An 18,367-nucleotide genomic window follows, 5' to 3' on the forward strand; every position below is an offset into this window, starting at 1 on the left:
TACCCTGCACCCATTTTAGATACGCCACTGCGACCTGGGAACCGTTAACAGCAAAGAAAGAACTGGCGCTTGGAGCCAGGTCGCCAGTCTGAAAGGGGTCTCAACCCGGGATGGACCTGTGAACAAAATCCTGGGTGCGACACGGCATTCTGATGTGAAAGGGGTATTAATGTTTGATTTAAACGAAGAAACTTCATCATCACCCCAGCTTAGAATCCGGCCGGCATCAGCAGCCGGTGATGACCTGCCACGAGACTCAGAGCGCATGTGCGGTGACTGTGCTGGCCGCGTCGTGCCAGGAGAGGGCGGTGCTGAGCCGGTCCTGCCTTTAAATCAGCGCGTCATTCAGTCCCCGCGACAGAGCTGCGTGTGTGATACGTTTATTATCCGAGAAGCAGACAGCAGCGTGCTCAGGTGAGGGGGAAGAGCCATGTGCCGGTGGCATGCTTCCTGGGTGACAAGGGGTACCGGGTGCAGCAGCAGCAGCGTCACGGTCCGGGTGCGCTCGCGGCAGATAGGCCCTGGAAGCATGAGCATGCATACACGTGGGGCCTGCTAGCAGCATCTCACGCTGGTATATAGTCAGCCCTGCAAACACCCACACCAATAGCCTGGGAGGTTTACACATATGATGCTCCCCATTCATGGCCACGTGGGGTTTACGAACACGTTTGTCTGATGCTTTCCCAGCTACAACTCCCGGTCCTCCCACACCTTCCCGCTGCTCCTGTCCAGGCTCCCGGTCCTCACACACCTTCCCTCTGCTCCTGTCCAGGCTCCCGGTCCTCACACACCATCCCTCTGCTCCTGTCCAGGCTCCCGGTCCTCCCACACCTTCCCTCTGCTCCTGTCCAGGCTCCCGGTCCTCCCACACCTTCCCTCTGCTCCTGTCCCGGCTCCCGGTCCTCCCACACCTTCCCTCTGCTCCTGTCCCGGCTCCCGGTCCTCCCACACCTTCCCTCTGCTCCTGTCCCGGCTCCCGGTCCTCCCACACCTTCCCTCTGCACCTGTCCCGGCTCCCGGTCCTCCCACACCTTCCCTCTGCACCTGTCCCGGCTCCCGGTCCTCCCACACCTTCCCTCTGCACCTGTCCCGGCTCCCGGTCCTCCCACACCTTCCCTCTGCACCTGTCCCGGCTCCCGGTCCTCCCACACCTTCCCTCTGCACCTGTCCCGGCTCCCGGTCCTCCCACACCTTCCCTCTGCACCTGTCCCGGCTCCCGGTCCTCCCACACCTTCCCTCTGCACCTGTCCCGGCTCCCGGTCCTCCCACACCTTCCCTCTGCACCTGTCCCGGCTCCCGGTCCTCCCACACCTTCCCTCTGCACCTGTCCCGGCTCCCGGTCCTCCCACACCTTCCCTCTGCACCTGTCCCGGCTCCCGGTCCTCCCACACCTTCCCTCTGCACCTGTCCCGGCTCCCGGTCCTCCCACACCTTCCCTCTGCTCCTGTCCCGGCTCCCGGTCCTCCCACACCTTCCCTCTGCTCCTGTCCCGGCTCCCGGTCCTCCCACACCTTCCCTCTGCTCCTGTCCCGGTCCTCCCACACCTTCCCTCTGCTCCTGTCCCACACCTTCCCTCTGCTCCTGTCCCGGCTCCCGGTCCTCCCACACCTTCCCTCTGCTCCTTTCCCGGCTCCCGGTCCGGGGAGGACTGATGGTGTGCCTCAGCAATTTTAAAATCTTGTTCGGTGTGCTGCGAGTTAAAGGTTGAAAATCACTGGTCTAGTGTGTGGCCAGCTTTACACCTTCTCTCTGCTCCTGTCCCAGCTACAGCTCACGGTCCTCTTACACCTTCCCACTGCTCCTGTCCCAGCTACAGCTCACGGTCCTCTTACACCTTCCCTCTGCTCCTGTCCCAGCTACAGCTCACGGTCCTCTTACACCTTCCCTCTGCTCCTGTCCCAGCTACAGCTCACGGTCCTCTTACACCTTCCCTCTGCTCCTGTCCCAGCTACAGCTCACGGTCCTCTTACACCTTCCCTCTGCTCCTGTCCCAGCTACAGCTCACGGTCCTCTTACACCTTCCCTCTGCTCCTGTCCCAGCTACAGCTCACGGTCCTCTTACACCTTCCCTCTGCTCCTGTCCCAGCTACAGCTCACGGTCCTCTTACACCTTCCCTCTGCTCCTGTCCCAGCTACAGCTCACGGTCCTCTTACACCTTCCCTCTGCTCCTGTCCCAGCTACAGCTCACGGTCCTCTTACACCTTCCCTCTGCTCCTGTCCCAGCTACAGCTCACGGTCCTCTTACACCTTCCCTCTGCTCCTGTCCCAGCTACAGCTCACGGTCCTCTTACACCTTCCCTCTGCTCCTGTCCCAGCTACAGCTCACGGTCCTCTTACACCTTCCCTCTGCTCCTGTCCCAGCTACAGCTCACGGTCCTCTTACACCTTCCCTCTGCTCCTGTCCCAGCTACAGCTCACGGTCCTCTTACACCTTCCCTCTGCTCCTGTCCCAGCTACAGCTCACGGTCCTCTTACACCTTCCCTCTGCTCCTGTCCCAGCTACAGCTCACGGTCCTCTTACACCTTCCCTCTGCTCCTGTCCCAGCTACAGCTCACGGTCCTCTTACACCTTCCCTCTGCTCCTGTCCCAGCTACAGCTCACGGTCCTCTTACACCTTCCCTCTGCTCCTGTCCCAGCTACAGCTCACGGTCCTCTTACACCTTCCCTCTGCTCCTGTCCCAGCTACAGCTCACGGTCCTCTTACACCTTCCCTCTGCTCCTGTCCCAGCTACAGCTCACGGTCCTCTTACACCTTCCCTCTGCTCCTGTCCCAGCTACAGCTCACGGTCCTCTTACACCTTCCCTCTGCTCCTGTCCCAGCTACAGCTCACGGTCCTCTTACACCTTCCCTCTGCTCCTGTCCCAGCTACAGCTCACGGTCCTCTTACACCTTCCCTCTGCTCCTGTCCCAGCTACAGCTCACGGTCCTCTTACACCTTCCCTCTGCTCCTGTCCCAGCTACAGCTCACGGTCCTCTTACACCTTCCCTCTGCTCCTGTCCCAGCTACAGCTCACGGTCCTCTTACACCTTCCCTCTGCTCCTGTCCCAGCTACAGCTCACGGTCCTCTTACACCTTCCCTCTGCTCCTGTCCCAGCTACAGCTCACGGTCCTCTTACACCTTCCCTCTGCTCCTGTCCCAGCTACAGCTCACGGTCCTCCCACACCTTCCCTCTGCTCCTGTCCCGGTCCTCCCACACCTTCCCTCTGCTCCTGTCCCGGCTCCCGGTCCTCCCACACCTTCCCTCTGCTCCTTTCCCGGCTCCCGGTCCGGGGAGGACTGATGGTGTGCCTCAGCAATTTTAAAATCTTGTTCGGTGTGCTGCGAGTTAAAGGTTGAAAATCACTGGTCTAGTGTGTGGCCAGCTTTACACCTTCTCTCTGCTCCTGTCCCAGCTACAGCTCACGGTCCTCTTACACCTTCCCACTGCTCCTGTCCCAGCTACAGCTCACGGTCCTCTTACACCTTCCCTCTGCTCCTGTCCCAGCTACAGCTCACGGTCCTCTTACACCTTCCCTCTGCTCCTGTCCCAGCTACAGCTCACGGTCCTCTTACACCTTCCCTCTGCTCCTGTCCCAGCTACAGCTCACGGTCCTCTTACACCTTCCCTCTGCTCCTGTCCCAGCTACAGCTCACGGTCCTCTTACACCTTCCCTCTGCTCCTGTCCCAGCTACAGCTCACGGTTCTCTTACACCTTCCCTCTGCTCCTGTCCCGGCTCCCGGTCCTCCCACACCTTCCCTCTGCTCCTGTCCCGGTCCTCCCACACCTTCCCTCTGCTCCTGTCCCGGCTCCCGGTCCTCCCACACCTTCCCTCTGCTCCTTTCCCGGCTCCCGGTCCGGGGAGGACTGATGGTGTGCCTCAGCAATTTTAAAATCTTGTTCGGTGTGCTGCGAGTTAAAGGTTGAAAATCACTGGTCTAGTGTGTGGCCAGCTTTACACCTTCTCTCTGCTCCTGTCCCAGCTACAGCTCACGGTCCTCTTACACCTTCCCACTGCTCCTGTCCCAGCTACAGCTCACGGTCCTCTTACACCTTCCCACTGCTCCTGTCCCAGCTACAGCTCACGGTCCTCTTACACCTTCCCACTGCTCCTGTCCCAGCTACAGCTCACGGTCCTCTTACACCTTCCCTCTGCTCCTGTCCCAGCTACAGCTCACGGTCCTCTTACACCTTCCCTCTGCTCCTGTCCCAGCTACAGCTCACGGTCCTCTTACACCTTCCCTCTGCTCCTGTCCCAGCTACAGCTCACGGTCCTCTTACACCTTCCCTCTGCTCCTGTCCCAGCTACAGCTCACGGTCCTCTTACACCTTCCCACTGCTCCTGTCCCAGCTACAGCTCACGGTCCTCTTACACCTTCCCACTGCTCCTGTCCCAGCTACAGCTCACGGTCCTCTTACACCTTCCCACTGCTCCTGTCCCAGCTACAGCTCACGGTCCTCTTACACCTTCCCACTGCTCCTGTCCAAGCTACAGCTTACATCTTCCCACTGCTCCTGTCCCAGTATAGGAGGACTGGGAGCCTGGACAGGAGCAGAAGGAAGGTGTAGGACTGGGAGCTGTAGGAGCAAGGAGAACGTGTAAAGCTGGCCACACTAGACCAGTGATTTTCAACCTTTTTTTAACTTGCGGCGCACCGAACAAGATTTTAAAATTGCTGGGGCACACCATCAGTCCTCCCCAGGGAAAAAAGACATACATTGGCCCCCATGGGAAAAAATACCCACATATTGGCTCCTCAGAAAAAAAGCACAGACATTGGCCCCCACAGAAAAACAAACACAAACATTGCTGCCCCTACAGCAAAAAATGGCCCCTGCAGTAATAATTGTCCCCTACTGTAATTGTCCCTCATAGTAATTACACACACGGCCCCCACAGTACAGACATTACACACACGTTGGCCCCCACAGTAATAAAACAAACACTTTGGCCCCCATAGCAATTACACCCACAGTGTCCCCCACAGTAATAAAATGAATAAAAATGCACTGGCCCCTACTTTGAAGGAGCTCTGTTCTCCTCTCCCTCCTTCAGCGGCAGCAGTTTAAGCAGAGGGAGTGTCAGAGTGCCCGTCTGTCTGTTACGGAGCATTGGAGCTGGAGCAGCGCTGGCCTGGATGGGTGGGAAGGCAGGCGAGGAGCAGCACTGGGCGGGTGGTAAGGCGACGTGACATGCGTGACCTGAGTTGTGGGTTGTGGCGCCTGGTAAATCCCAGCGCTGTTCAAGTCATACGATATCGCTGGCTGATCATCATGCACCCTCCTGGTGTGCTGGGTGAGTGATATGGATCACCCAGCACACCACATACTTACTGGCGACTATAGCGACCTGCGATCAACGGTTGCGGGTCACTATAGTAACTTGCTCTATATCGAGCGAGTTGACCGGCATGCACAGCCAATGAATGATATCGCTATCGTCCATACATGGCTGTGCATTGCTGGTAAGTTGGTAGGGTCCTTTTTAAATGTGCGATTTGTACAATATCGTTCAAATCATTCTTTCAAATTGCTATGTGTACGCACCATTAGAGGACTGAGCTGTAGCTGGGACAGGAGCAGAGGGAAGGTGTAAGAGGACTGAGCTGTAGCTGGGATAGGAGCAGAGGGAAGGTGTAAGGACTGTGAGCTGTAGCTGGGACAGGAGCAGAGGGAAGGTGTAAGACAGGGGTCTCCAACCTTGGCCCTCCAGCTGCTGTGGAACTACACATCCCAGCATGCACTACCACCTTTTTGATATAACAGCATGCTAAAATTATGGCAGTGCATTCTAGGATGTGTAGTTCCACCGCAGTTGGAGGGCCAAGGTTGAAGACCCCTGGTGTAAGAGGACTGTTAGCTGTAGCTAGGGAATCTGATATTTTTGGAAGATTCTACTACAATGCATTATTCATATGATAGTCCTTTATCGTGCTTGCCATGTGATAGTGTTTGATGTTAGGCTTTTAGGGGCCTATGTATTAATTTGTTACATAAAATTATGCAGAAACTGCAGTTTTTGCATAATTTTATGTATTGTGCCTATGTACTAAAAGCACAATCCAGGAGATTTCACATAAATCTCCAGCAAAGTGCTAATGAGCGTTGCAGATCGCAGTCCTCATTGTTATCAATGGGGACTATAATCTGAGCCCTATGTACTAAACTTCCAAAAGCAGTGTTTTTGTTTAGCCCCGGTAGGTTGCACCATCTACTGTAAAGGCACACATCCACTTGCTGATAATACTGAGCGATTAGGACATCGTAATCGTGCAATCGCTCAGTAATCGTGCACTTTTATGTCGAAACGACCAGCGATGCGCGCTCCCGCTGGTCGTTTCCGACATCAGTGATTAGCCAAACATGCAGGACAACCTGACTAGGGGATGACTGATGTGCCTACACTGAATGTTCAGTGTAGGCATAGCAGATTGTCAAACGACTGCGCAATTACTATGTTGTAATCATGCAGTCATTTTAGGTCTGTTAGTTGGTGTGTCTTAAGCCGATCTCTCCCCCGGCTTCTGAAGCGGACATTGTGCACATGCGCAGTGTCAGCTTCCCCTGGGGAAGTCTTTCACTTCCACAAATTGTCGGGGATATAACTTGCAGGACAGAGGTTACTGCAACCGCTGCCCCTGTGATTTTCCCTTGGTACATGGTGGGGATAATTTAATTAGAAAGGGAAATATCCCATGCAAGAAATAAAAATGCCACAAGTTCCAGGGTTAGCATGCTTAAATGCGCCTTTGGGATTCTGCTGTTTTTGGCTTCCGGCAGTGGGATTTCATACCCAACCCCTCAGTGTTACCACCTGGTTATATTGAACGAATGGTGTGCAAATAGTCGTGTGTATTGTCTGTAATACACAGTGCTTATGTGCCTCTGGCGTTACAAGGTATCATTCTGCCTGATGCTTTCTGATTGCATCTTTGTCTGACTAAATTCACTGACCAAAACTTGAGTGCAACCGCCGCAAGTGTTCTGGCAGGATCCTAAGCACAAGTAATAATTTTCAGAGTATAGAGCTCCTCTCATAACCGAAAACGGTGGCATTTCTTAAACTAAACTTATGGAAAAAAAAAAAATCTTTAAATCGCCCAGTGTGTACGCACCTTAAGTTAAAGTGGACGACTTAACGATAACTATATCGTTCAGTAGTTTACTTATCGTCCATTTTTTCACCTGAATGGTAACTACTAACTACCAACGATGCACATTCCCGCAGGTCGTTCGTCTTTATCGTTCATCTGGCACACATGCAGGCCAACCTGACGATATTGTCAGGTTGGGGAATGGGGGAGAGAGCCAGTCGCTGAATATCGTTAATGATATCGTTCAGCAGGTGTGCTAAATGTCATGAATGACATTGAGCACACCCTGCTAGGGACACATTAGACGATATCGCTCAGGGAGTATATGCTTCTTAAAAGTAGACCTGTTACCTATATGCAATGTTGCAAACATTAAGGACACGTGCCTTAGCGATGATACTATGTTTTAGTGAACAGAGGCTGCATTTCACAAATACTGGCTTAAATCACAAATTGGCTTGAAGCATAGGTACTTAAACTGTCCTCAGGACATCAAACCGTGCATGTTTTCCAGGTCTCTTCACAGAATCACAAGTGAAATAATTGGCTCCACCTGTGGATCTTTTAAAATGTCAGTGAGCAATGAATCCACTTGTGTAGTGTTCCCGCTAGGCTCTTTCAGCGGGGTGACGTCCCCTGCCCGATTTCTAAAGGGCAGAAAGTACCGTGCCCTCTGGTGCGGCTGCCCGCTGAAACAACCTGCAGGTTTTGTCCCCGCCCGCTGTTCGGAAAAATGGTGGTGCAGCGGTCACCGCCGGTGAATGACATGCGCCCAGCATGGCCGTAAGTGCCGACATGCCCCACAAGAGTGACGAAAAGGGGACGTGTCATAAAGACATGCCCCCTTTTGGGCGTGTGCCTTCGGCGCAAAAGTGCCCTTTCTACTTCAGGGTCCATAGGGTATCCACAGGATACCTTGGGGGTATAGGTGTGACGTCAGTCGCTGGGCACCATAGAGTTAAGCTTTTCAGCCTCCCAGGATGCACTAGGGTCCCCCTCCTATACCCCGCCCCCGAGCCAAGGCACCTTAGTTTAGTTTGGTGCCCGGCCGGAGTCTGGTGCACCTGTCGGAGTGGGGGCTAGAAGAGCCCCTGAAGCTTTCTTCAGTGCAGCTGTGGCTGCACATCTGGATGTACAGCATGGACAGTCAGTCCTGACGTCCATGCTGTCTTCCCTACACCCCCGCCGGTACCAGAACGCCGGTACCGATCCGGGGATGCTGGTGAGCATCTGGGGTCACAGCTAGCGGTGACCCCAGATGTTCCGGACCATGGCCGGATCCAAGGGGGACAAAGGTAAGCAGCAGGGTCCCGCGGTAGGTCCCCGCTGGTCACATGGTCCTAAGTCCCCAGGCAGGGGGCTCCCTGAGGACTGGCTGTAGCGTGGAGCCAGGCGACCAACCTGCGCTTTCCACTACCCCCTGGGACAGCGGACCGCAGCAGAGCGGTAGCGCTGCGGCGTCCCAGGGGTTAAATGCATGCCAGGGGAGCGCGCCTTCCCTGTCTCACAGCCGGCGCCTCCCCCGCTGCACACAGCCCTCTCTGCACGCTGCTGACTGGTCCTGTGGCAGCGCTCCTCCCCCAGGCCAGCCTCCTCTCTGCTCCTCGGCGGCCATCTTCTCCAGAACGCATGGTGAACGCTGCTGGAAGCGCTGGACGGAAGCATCGTGGTCTGGGTCCCCCCGCATACCTCTCCTCCGCTGTGGTCAGGTCTGTGTATGCAGCGCTGTGTCCTACCAGGCCCTGTGTCTGCGTAGTTGAGTGATCAGCGCTGTTAGTGCAGGAATTGATTTTCTTTGCATTGTATGTGACTGTGCTAGCGCTGCTGCCTGTAACTTTTCTCTAAACTGTCAGCTTTATTACTGTCCCTGTTCTTTCTGCTAAGCCCTTGCGGTGCTGCAGGGTGGTCTCTCGCCTGGTGAGAGAGGTCACATACGTGGTGCCATCATGTCCGAAAGTGATTTTCCCCTCCGGCTACAGTGTACTACGTGTAAAGTACCGTTAGCGGAGGGGGAGGGTAGCGCGGAGGGCCTTTGCCGGCAGTGTTTGTCCATGGCGTGGCCTCTTACGGTTACAGCACCGGTACAGGAGCCGCCCTGGGCTTGTTTCGCTCAGGCGCTTACAGCCTTAGTGGGCCAGTTAGCTCCGCAGCCCGCGTTTACACCGATGGGTTTATCCAAGCATTCAGTGGTGTCGTCACCCATGCAGGGTTTCCCACGACAATTGGTGGTACCCCAGTCTCCCTATTTCCCCAGTCTCCCTATTTCCCCGCTCCCGGTTTCTCAGGAGCCAGCGTGGGTTAACTCCCTGACGAGTTCTGTACAGCACTTGTCGGATGTGTTGCAAGGGGAGTCTGTGATGCGGCCGCATAAACGGCCGGTGGCGTCTGTCGGCTCCTTATGAGGATGACGAGGGGACGTCTGATGATGGGGAGATTCTGGATCCTTACGATCAGGAACCTCTCCATACTAAGGACGCTGATGCTAAGTCCAAAGTATATATTCCTGGACTTATTCGGGCGGTCCGCACAGCCTTGGTGATTGAGGACGAAGTTCCCCCAGCGGCTAAATCTAAGTATGCCTTTTTCAAAAATGTGAAGGGCAATGCCACAGTCTTTCCTCTTTCGGGTCAGTTGGTGGACCATTTAGAGGAGGCGTGGAAACAGCCTGGCAAAAGATACCAGCCGCAGAGACGCCTGGCGGTGGCTTATCCGTTCGCGGATAATTATTTTGCGAAGTGGGAATCCCCTCCACAGGTGGATTCTCACGTGACCCGTCTTGTCCGTAGTGCCACATTGCCGATGCCATCTATGTCCTCCCTTAAGGATGCTACGGACCGCAAGGTGGAGATCTGCCTGAAGTCCGCTTATTCCCTTGCAGGGGGGGCAGCACGACCGGCTATGGCCATTTGCTGGGTTGCCAGAGCGATGGAGCACTGGGCGGATTCATTAGAGGCTTCTTTTGATTCCGAATGTCCGGCCGAACAGGCGGAGTTGATTGGTAATCTCCGTGATTCGGCCACTTATATCAACGAGGCGGCCCTAGACATTAGTACTCTGGTGTCTAGAATTTCTTCAGCAGCGGTGGCTGCTCGTCGCACCTTGTGGCTGCGATCCTGGAAGGCGGACGCAGATTCCAAAAAGGGTCTGGAGGCGTTGCCGTTTACCGGAGAAGTTCTCTTCGGTCCGGATCTGGATAAGATTGTGGCCACGCTGGCGGCAGCCACATCGGCTTGTCTCCCGTCGGCCGCTGCTCCTTCTGGTTCTGGACCATCGTCCTTTCGGTCATCTAGGGCCCAGGGCAGGCCCAAACCATAGTCGTTTCCTCGACAGGCTGGTCCTAAGAAATCGGCCAAGCCCCGGAAGCAGGCATGGAGTACCAGATGTCCGGCCCCCAAGCCAGATGACAAGCCTGCGGCCTGACGGTCCGGGCCTCCCTTTGGGGGATCCCAGGGTGGGAGGCCGCCTGCTGCAGTTCGCCCAGTGTTGGTCGGCCACTACGACAGACACTTGGGTTCTGGAGGTGGTTTCCCACGGATACGCCCTCTTCTTCCGGCACAGACCCCCGGCTCGATTCTTCACCACGGGTCTACCATCAGACCGGAACAAGGCTACGGAGCTGCGGAAGGTATTGCACACTATGCTCCAGGCTGGAGTTATAGTGCCTGTTCCATTCTCCCAGAGGGGCCAGGGTTTCTATTCAAATCTATTTTTGGTACAGAAACCCAATGGGTCGTATCGTCCGATTCTCAACCTCAAAGCACTCAACAAGTCTTTGCGGGTCCCGAAGTTTCGGATGGAGACCCTACGGTCCATCATTCTGGCGCTGGAACCTGGGGACTACTTGGTGTCATTGGACATACAGGACGCTTACCTGCATGTCCCTATTCTTTTGCGCCATCAACAGTTCCTCAGGTTTGCAATCCGCAGCGACCACTTCCAGTTTCGGGCGTTACCTTTTGGCCTGGCGACAGCACCACGTGTTTTCACCAAGGTGATGGCGGTCATGGCGGCTTCTCTGCGGCTGCAGGGAGTCCGCATGTTGCCGTACTTGGACGACCTGTTATTGGTGGCAGGATCTCCAGAGCTCCTGTTACGCCACTTGGACCTGACCATTGCACTGCTGCAACGGCACGGCTGGCTAATCAACTGGCAGAAGTCCACTCTAATCCCGTCTCGGAGGATTCTGCATCTTGGAGCCTTATTGGACTCGGGACAGCAAAGGATCTTCGTGACGGAGGACAAGATCTCTGCTTTACAGTCAAGGGTGCGCAGTTGTCTGCACAGCCGCCGGGTGTCCCTACACTCGGCGATGAGGTTACTGGGCTCCATGGTGTCGGTGTTCGACATGGTGGAATACGCCCAGTTTCACTCCAGACCTCTGCAGCACCTGATCCTGTCCAAGTGGAACGGGCTGCCTCAGTCTCTGAAGTCCCAGACGATTGTGCTCACCCCGGAGGTTCGCCTGTCCCTTGCGTGGTGGTTACAGACGACCCACCTCAACAAGGGACGTCCGTTCTGGGTTCCAAATTGGGTCCTGTTGACAACGGACGCCAGTCTTCGGGGCTGGGGAGCAGTTTCGGGTCCACACTTGTTCCAGGGCAGGTGGACGCCGACAGAAGTGGAGCTTCCAATAAATATCTTGGAACTCCGTGCGGTCTTCAATGCTCTCCAGCAGGCACATCGGTTTCTCCAGGGTCACCTGGTGCAGGTCCAGTCGGACAACGCTACCACCGTGGCCTACATAAACAGGCAAGGAGGAACTCTCAGTCGGGCGGCTCTCGTAGAGGTCTCTCGGATCCTGGTTTGGGCGGAGCGCAATCTTCCGGCCATATCAGCGGTCTTCATCCCGGGAGTGCTAAATTGGGAGGCGGACTTTCTAAGTCGGAAGGACGTTCATCCGGGGGAATGGTCCCTGCACCCGGACATTTTTCAACTGCTGGTGGACAGGTGGGGTCTTCCAGAGATCGACCTCATGGCGTCCCGGCACAACAACAAGTTGCCGGTGTACGGGTCTCGCACAAGAGACTAAGGGGCGTCTCTGGTGGATGCTCTGTCCATCCGGTGGACGTTCCGGTTCGCATACCTGTTCCCTCCGGTCTCCCTTCTTCCACGGGTAATCCGGAAATTCAAACAGGAAGGAGGGACGCTCCTGTTGATAGCTCCCGCGTGGCCCAGACGGCACTGGTTCTCAGACCTTCAGGGTCTGTCCGTGGACAGTCCTCTGCGGTTGCCGCTACGACCGGACCTTCTGTCTCAGGGTCCTTGTCTTCACTCGGACCTGACTCTGCTGTCTTTGATGGCGTGGCTGTTGAGACGGCCATGCTGAGGTCCCGGGGGTTTTCCAGCTCTGTGGTGCGTACCATGTTACGAGCTCGGAAACCGTCTTCCGCGAGGATATACCATCGCGTGTGGCATACGTTCTTCCAGTGGTGTCGACCGAGAGGTTATGCACCGCGGGAGTTTCGTCTGTCTCGGATTCTCGCCTTCCTGCAAGCGGGACTAGATCATGGGCTTCGCCTTGCTTCTTTGAAGGTACAGGTTTCGGCCCTATCTGTCTGGTTTCACCGTAGGATTGCTACAATCCCGGATGTGCGCACCTTTATGCAAGGTGTTCTCCGCATTCAGCCGCCCTTTGTTCCACCTGTGGCGCCTTGGGATTTGGCTGTGGTCCTGAGGGCTCTCCAAGGACCGCCGTTTGAACCACTGGGCTCAGTGGATCTTAAATGGCTAACAGCTAAGACTGTTTTCCTTCTGGCCATTGCTTCGGCCAGACTTGTTTCTGAGTTAGGGGCTCTTTCTTGTAGACCCCCTTTCTTGGTTTTTCATGGGAACAGGGCAGTGCTCCGCACTCGGCCCGAGTTTCTTCCCAAAGTTGTTTCCCAGTTTCATGTTAACGAGGAAATCGTTGTTCCGGCCTTTAACTCACCCGGGTCTTTCCGTGGGTGAGGCCTCTTTGGATGTTGTGCGGGCCTTAAGGACTTATGTTGACCGCACTTCTTCGTTTAGGAAGTCGGACGCTTTGTTTGTCCTCTATGGCTTCCGTAAAAAGGGTTGGCCTGCTTCAAAGCAAACTTTGGCAGCCTGGATACGTATGGCTATTTCTGAAGCTTATCTTCATGAAGGCCTACCGGTCCCTCCTTCTCTGAAGGCTCATTCCACTAGGTCTGTGGGTCCTTCGTGGGCAGCTCGACGTGGTGCCTCGGCAGTTCAGATCTGCAAGGCTGCTACGTGGTCCTCTGTCCATACCTTCGTGAGGTATTACAGGTTTGACACCTTCGCCTCTCAGGATGCTTCCTTCGGGCGGCGGATTCTCCTTTCTGCACAGGAGCGTCCCCACCCTTAAAGGATACTGCTTTGGAACATCCCCAAGGTATCCTGTGGATACCCTATGGACCCTGAAGTAGAAATATGAGATATGGTAAGAACTTACCCTTGTTATCTCTTTCTACGAAGTCCATAGGGTTCCACAGGACTCCCGCCCTGTCGCACCTGTGCTGCAGATGGGCTTTGCTCTGGTCACCGGTTTTCCGTCTCTCTCTGGTGAGAATGTGATTCTTGTATGTGTCCAGATCTTTTTTCTCTCTTCCTTCTCCTCCTCCGGCCTATGGCTTGGTACCTAACTGAGGTGCCTTGGCTCGGGGGCGGGGTATAGGAGGGGGACCCTAGTGCATCCTGGGAGGCTGAAAAGCTTAACTCTATGGTGCCCAGTGACTGACGTCACACCTATACCCCCAAGGTATCCTGTGGAACCCTATGGACTTCGTAGAAATAGAGATAACAAGGGTAAGTTCTTACCATATCTCATATTTTCTCTAGGTTTTGCGCCCTGCCCTGCACTGGGCCTAGAGTGAACACTACCTGTGCACCTGCTGGGTGACCTTGGAAACGTGACCTGTGTGTGGTCCTTAGGACCGGGTATGAGAACCACTGGCTTAAAGGGAACTGAAAGTTTATAAAGTGTAATCCACACGTTCTCAAACTCTGTCCTCAGGACCCCAAACAGTGCATGTTCTCCAGGTCTCCTCACAGAATCACAAGTTAAATAATGACTCACTGACACATTTTAAAAGATCCACAGGTGAAGCTAATTATTTCACTTGTGATTCTGTGAGGAGACCTGGTAAACATGCACTGTTTGGGGTCCCAAACATAAGCCACTGGTGTACTCTGTGGCTTATGTTTGAGGGATATAGGGGTTATTCTGCATGAGATGTCAGTGTTTTTCCAGTCATCGCACCGTTTCATCCTCTTGTAACAACTTCCCGGGGACTGGTATTTGTAATACTGATGAGGTTTTGCTTGTAACTGCAGTATTGAAGTACAGGTTTATTCTTTCTCTCTGTGCATGATTAAATTGTAGGATATCTTTACATTTTAACAAATTTTCTTAAAAAATTTAATATATTTTATCTTAGACTTTGAAATGGCTGAAAATGGGGACAAGGACCAACTGCAAGATCTGGATACAAAGATCTGCCAGCAAATTGAGGTAATCCTGATTTTATTATTTAGTTTCTTTTCTCCCAGATTTGGATAATGTGATCAAAACAAAGTTTGGCTTAAAATTAATCATGAGATGTAACACTGCAGTTATATAAAACATTGGGTCAATATGTTATATTGGTGCAACCGCAAAATATTGCACGTAAGTAATGAAAATATCTAGATTGCTACATGTATTCATCTTCAGTGGACCTAATGCCTAGATTACAGTATGTGCTAAATGATTTTTCTGCATGGGTGCATGCACACAGTGTTCAGATTAAGGATGACCATCGACTGCTAACAAGCATTGCTGATTTTGCAAATGATGGCTGAGATCTGATTCTCTTCTATTGATGGCAGACAGCGTTGTATTTTATTTTTGTTCTCTCCCTCCACGCTGGTCAACAGCGCTTAGCTGTGTCACTAAACCCTGCCCCTGTCAGTGTTTGGCTGCCATCCACCATTCATATCAGCGGGGATGGCCATCGATGGAGTCCTGTCGATGGCTTGTGTGCCGTTGATGATCACCAATGGCATAATCTATGGTTAACCCACTGATGCCCATTCCTAGTTCAGACCACATGGTCCCAAAGCTTGAGCTGTATTGTGTTAATTTTGGTTGAACAAAAAATAGGTGAAATGTGAATATAATAATGGATCATCGGTGTTCTCCCCAGAAATTTTTTCCAGCTGGGTGGCCTCCAAAAGTAGCCGGGTGGGGGCCTTCGCAGTTATGCACATGCCGGGAAAAGGGGTATCTCCCTTACCAATCCAGCCTGACAGGTATCAGGCTGCTCCCCCACTGGCTCAATCAAAAGTGCCCATTATACAGTGGCCCCTGTGGTTTCCCCCTTTATGCATTGCCCCCTGTAGTTTAACTTTGCCCTTATGCATTGCCCCCAGACTGGCCCCTTATGCAGTGCCCCCAGGCTTAAATAGTGTCCCTTATACAGTGCCCCGAGACTTAAATAATGCCCCCAGACTGGTCCTGGCCCCAGTCCAGCACTTACCTTTACTTGCTGGCCAGTGCCTCGCGCAGTGCATCAATGGGAACGCTGGCCTCTGAAGCGATCGGAGGCTTCTTTAGTCTCCGGTCACTTCAGTGGTCAGCGTTCCACAGCGGGGGTCAGCCGGGGAAAGTGCTGGGCGGCAGGCTATTTCTGCCGGGCGATGCGCCTGCAGAAAACAGCCTGGGGAGAACACTGGATCATGGATACACTTTCTGGCTCATTAGACTAACTGACACTACAGAATGACCTACACATGTTTGTGTCACTCAACTTTCACTAAAGTTTCTCTACATTGATTTTTTTTAAAGTGCACATTTGTCCTCTTTCTTTTACAGTACTACTTTGGCGACCATAACCTTCCACGAGACAAGTTCTTAAAGGAGCAGATAACCCTTGATGATGGCTGGGTGCCACTGGAGACTATGATCAAGTTTAACAGGTACTTCTCACAACAATAAGCATAATATGGAATTGTAGTTCTGGGTGCATCTAACACTATATTTCTACTTCAGGGTCCATAGGGTATCCACAGGATACCTTGGGGTATAGGTGTGACGTCAGTCGCAGGGCACCAAAGAGTTAAGCTTTCAGCCTCCCAGGATGCACTAGGTCCCCCTCCTATACCCCGCCCCCGGGCCAAGGCACCTCAGTTTAGTTTGGTGCCCGGCCGGAGTCGGGTGCACCTGTTGGAGTGGGGGCTAGAAGAGCCCCTGAAGCTTATTCTTCATGCAGCTGTGGCTGCACATCTGGATGAACAGCATGGACAGTCAGTCCTGACGTCCATGCTGTCTTCCCTACACCCCGCCGGTACCAGAACGCCGGTACTGATCCGGGGATGCTGGTGGGCGTCTGGGGTCACAGCTAGCGGTGACCCCAGATGCTCCGGACCATGGCCGGATTCAAGGGGGACAGAGGTAAGCAGCGGGGTCCCGCGGTGGGTCCCCGCTGATCACATGGTCCTAAGTCCCCAGGCAGGGGGCTCCCTGGGGACTGGCTGCAGCGTGGAGCCAGGCGACCAACCTGCGCTTCCACTACCCCCTGGGACAGCGGACCGCAGCAGAGCGGTAGCGCTGCGGCGTCCCAGGGGTTAAATGCATGCCAGGGGAGCGCGCCTTCCCTGTCTCACAGCCGGCGCCTCCCCCGCTGCACACAGCCCTCTCTGCATGCTGCCGACTGGTCCTGTGGCAGCGCTCCTCCCCCAGGCCAGCCTCCTCTCTGCTCCTCGGCGGCCATCTTCTCCAGAACGCATGGTGAACGCTGCTGGAAGCGCTGGACGGAAGCATCGTGGTCTGGGTCCCCCCGCATACCTCTCCTCCGCTGTGGTCAGGTCTGTGTATGCAGCGCTGTGTCCTACCAGGCCCTGTGTCTGTGTAGTTGAGTGATCAGCGCTGTTAGTGCAGGAATTGTTATTTTTCTGCATTGTATGTGACTGTGCTAGCGCTGCTGCCTGTAATCTTTCCTTCTCTAAACTGTCAGCTTTATTACTGTCCCTGTTCTTTCTGCTAAAGCCCTTGCGGTGCGGTGCTGCAGGGTGGTCTCTCGCCTATTTAATACTTAATTGGTGAGAGAGGTCACATACGTGGTGCCATCATGTCTGAAAGTGATTTTCCCCTCCGGCTACAGTGTACCACGTGCAAAGTACCGTTAGCGGAGGGGGAGGGTAGCGCGGAGGGCCTTTGCCGGCAGTGTTTGTCCATGGCGCGGCCTATTACGGTTACAGCACCGGTACAGGAGCCGCCCTGGGCTTGTTTCGCTCAGGCGTTAACAGCTTTAGTGGGCCAGTTAGCTCCGCAGCCCGCGTTTACTCCGATGGGTTTGTCCCAGCAGTCTGTGGTGTCGTCACCCATGCAGGGGTTCCCACGACAATTGGTGGTACCCCACAGTCTCCCTATTTCCCCGCTCCCGGGTTCTCAGGAGCCAGCGTGGGTTAACTCCCTGACGAGTTCTGTACAGCACTTGTCGGATGTGTTGCAAGGGGAGTCTGTGATGCGGTCTCATAAAAGGCCGGTGGCGTCTCTGTCCGCTCCTTATGAGGATGACGAAGGGACGTCTGATGATGGGGAGATTCTAGATCCTTACGATCAGGAACCTCTCCATACTAAGGACGCTGATGCTAAGTCCAAAGTATATATTCCTGGACTTATTCGGGCGGTCCGCACAGCCTTGGTGATTGAGGACGAAGTTCCCCCAGCGGCTAAATCTAAGTATGCCTTTTTCAAAGATGTGAAGGGCGATGCCACAGTCTTTCCTCTTTCGGGTCAGTTGGTGGACCATTTAGAGGAGGCGTGGAAACAACCTGGCAAAAGATACCAGCCGCAGAGACGCCTGGCGGTGGCTTATCCGTTCGCGGATAATTATTTTGCGAAGTGGGAATCCCCTCCACAGGTGGATTCTCACGTGACCCGTCTTGTCCGTAGTGCCACATTGCCGATGCCATCCATGTCCTCCCGTAAGGATGCTACGGACCGCAAGGTAGAAATCTGCCTGAAGTCCGCTTATTCCCTTGCTGGGGGGGCAGCACGGCCGGCTATGGCCATTTGCTGGGTTGCCAGAGCGATGGAGCGCTGGGCGGATTCATTAGAGGCTTCTTTTGAATCCGACTGTCCGGCCGATCAGGCGGAGTTGATTGGCAATCTCCGTGATTCGGCCACCTACATCAACGAGGCGGCTCTAGACATTAGTACTCTGGTGTCTAGAATTTCTTCAGCAGCGGTAGCTGCTCGTCGCACCTTGTGGCTGCGATCCTGGAAGGCGGACGCAGATTCCAAGAAAGGTCTGGAAGCGTTGCCGTT

The 18,367-nt window shown here is 54.3% G+C and overlaps 1 protein-coding gene across 1 annotated transcript in view; it reads left to right on the forward strand.

Annotated features, from left to right (window-relative positions):
* The first annotated feature begins 307 nt into the window (after positions 1–307).
* The window catches only part of SSB (small RNA binding exonuclease protection factor La), a 35,774-nt gene continuing 17,714 nt past the window's right edge, over positions 308–18,367 (forward strand). Inside the window, exons 1-3 of the mRNA XM_088469266.1 lie at positions 308–414; positions 14,496–14,569; positions 15,911–16,014. Of these exons, the coding sequence (XP_088325392.1) occupies positions 14,504–14,569; positions 15,911–16,014 (170 nt within the window). The 5' untranslated portion in view covers positions 308–414; positions 14,496–14,503. The remainder of the gene's footprint in view (positions 415–14,495; positions 14,570–15,910; positions 16,015–18,367) is intronic.

Source organism: Taudactylus pleione, unplaced genomic scaffold (genome assembly GCF_031769625.1).
Source record: "Taudactylus pleione unplaced genomic scaffold, aTauple2 ptg000004l, whole genome shotgun sequence".
NCBI lineage: Eukaryota > Metazoa > Chordata > Amphibia > Anura > Myobatrachidae > Taudactylus > Taudactylus pleione.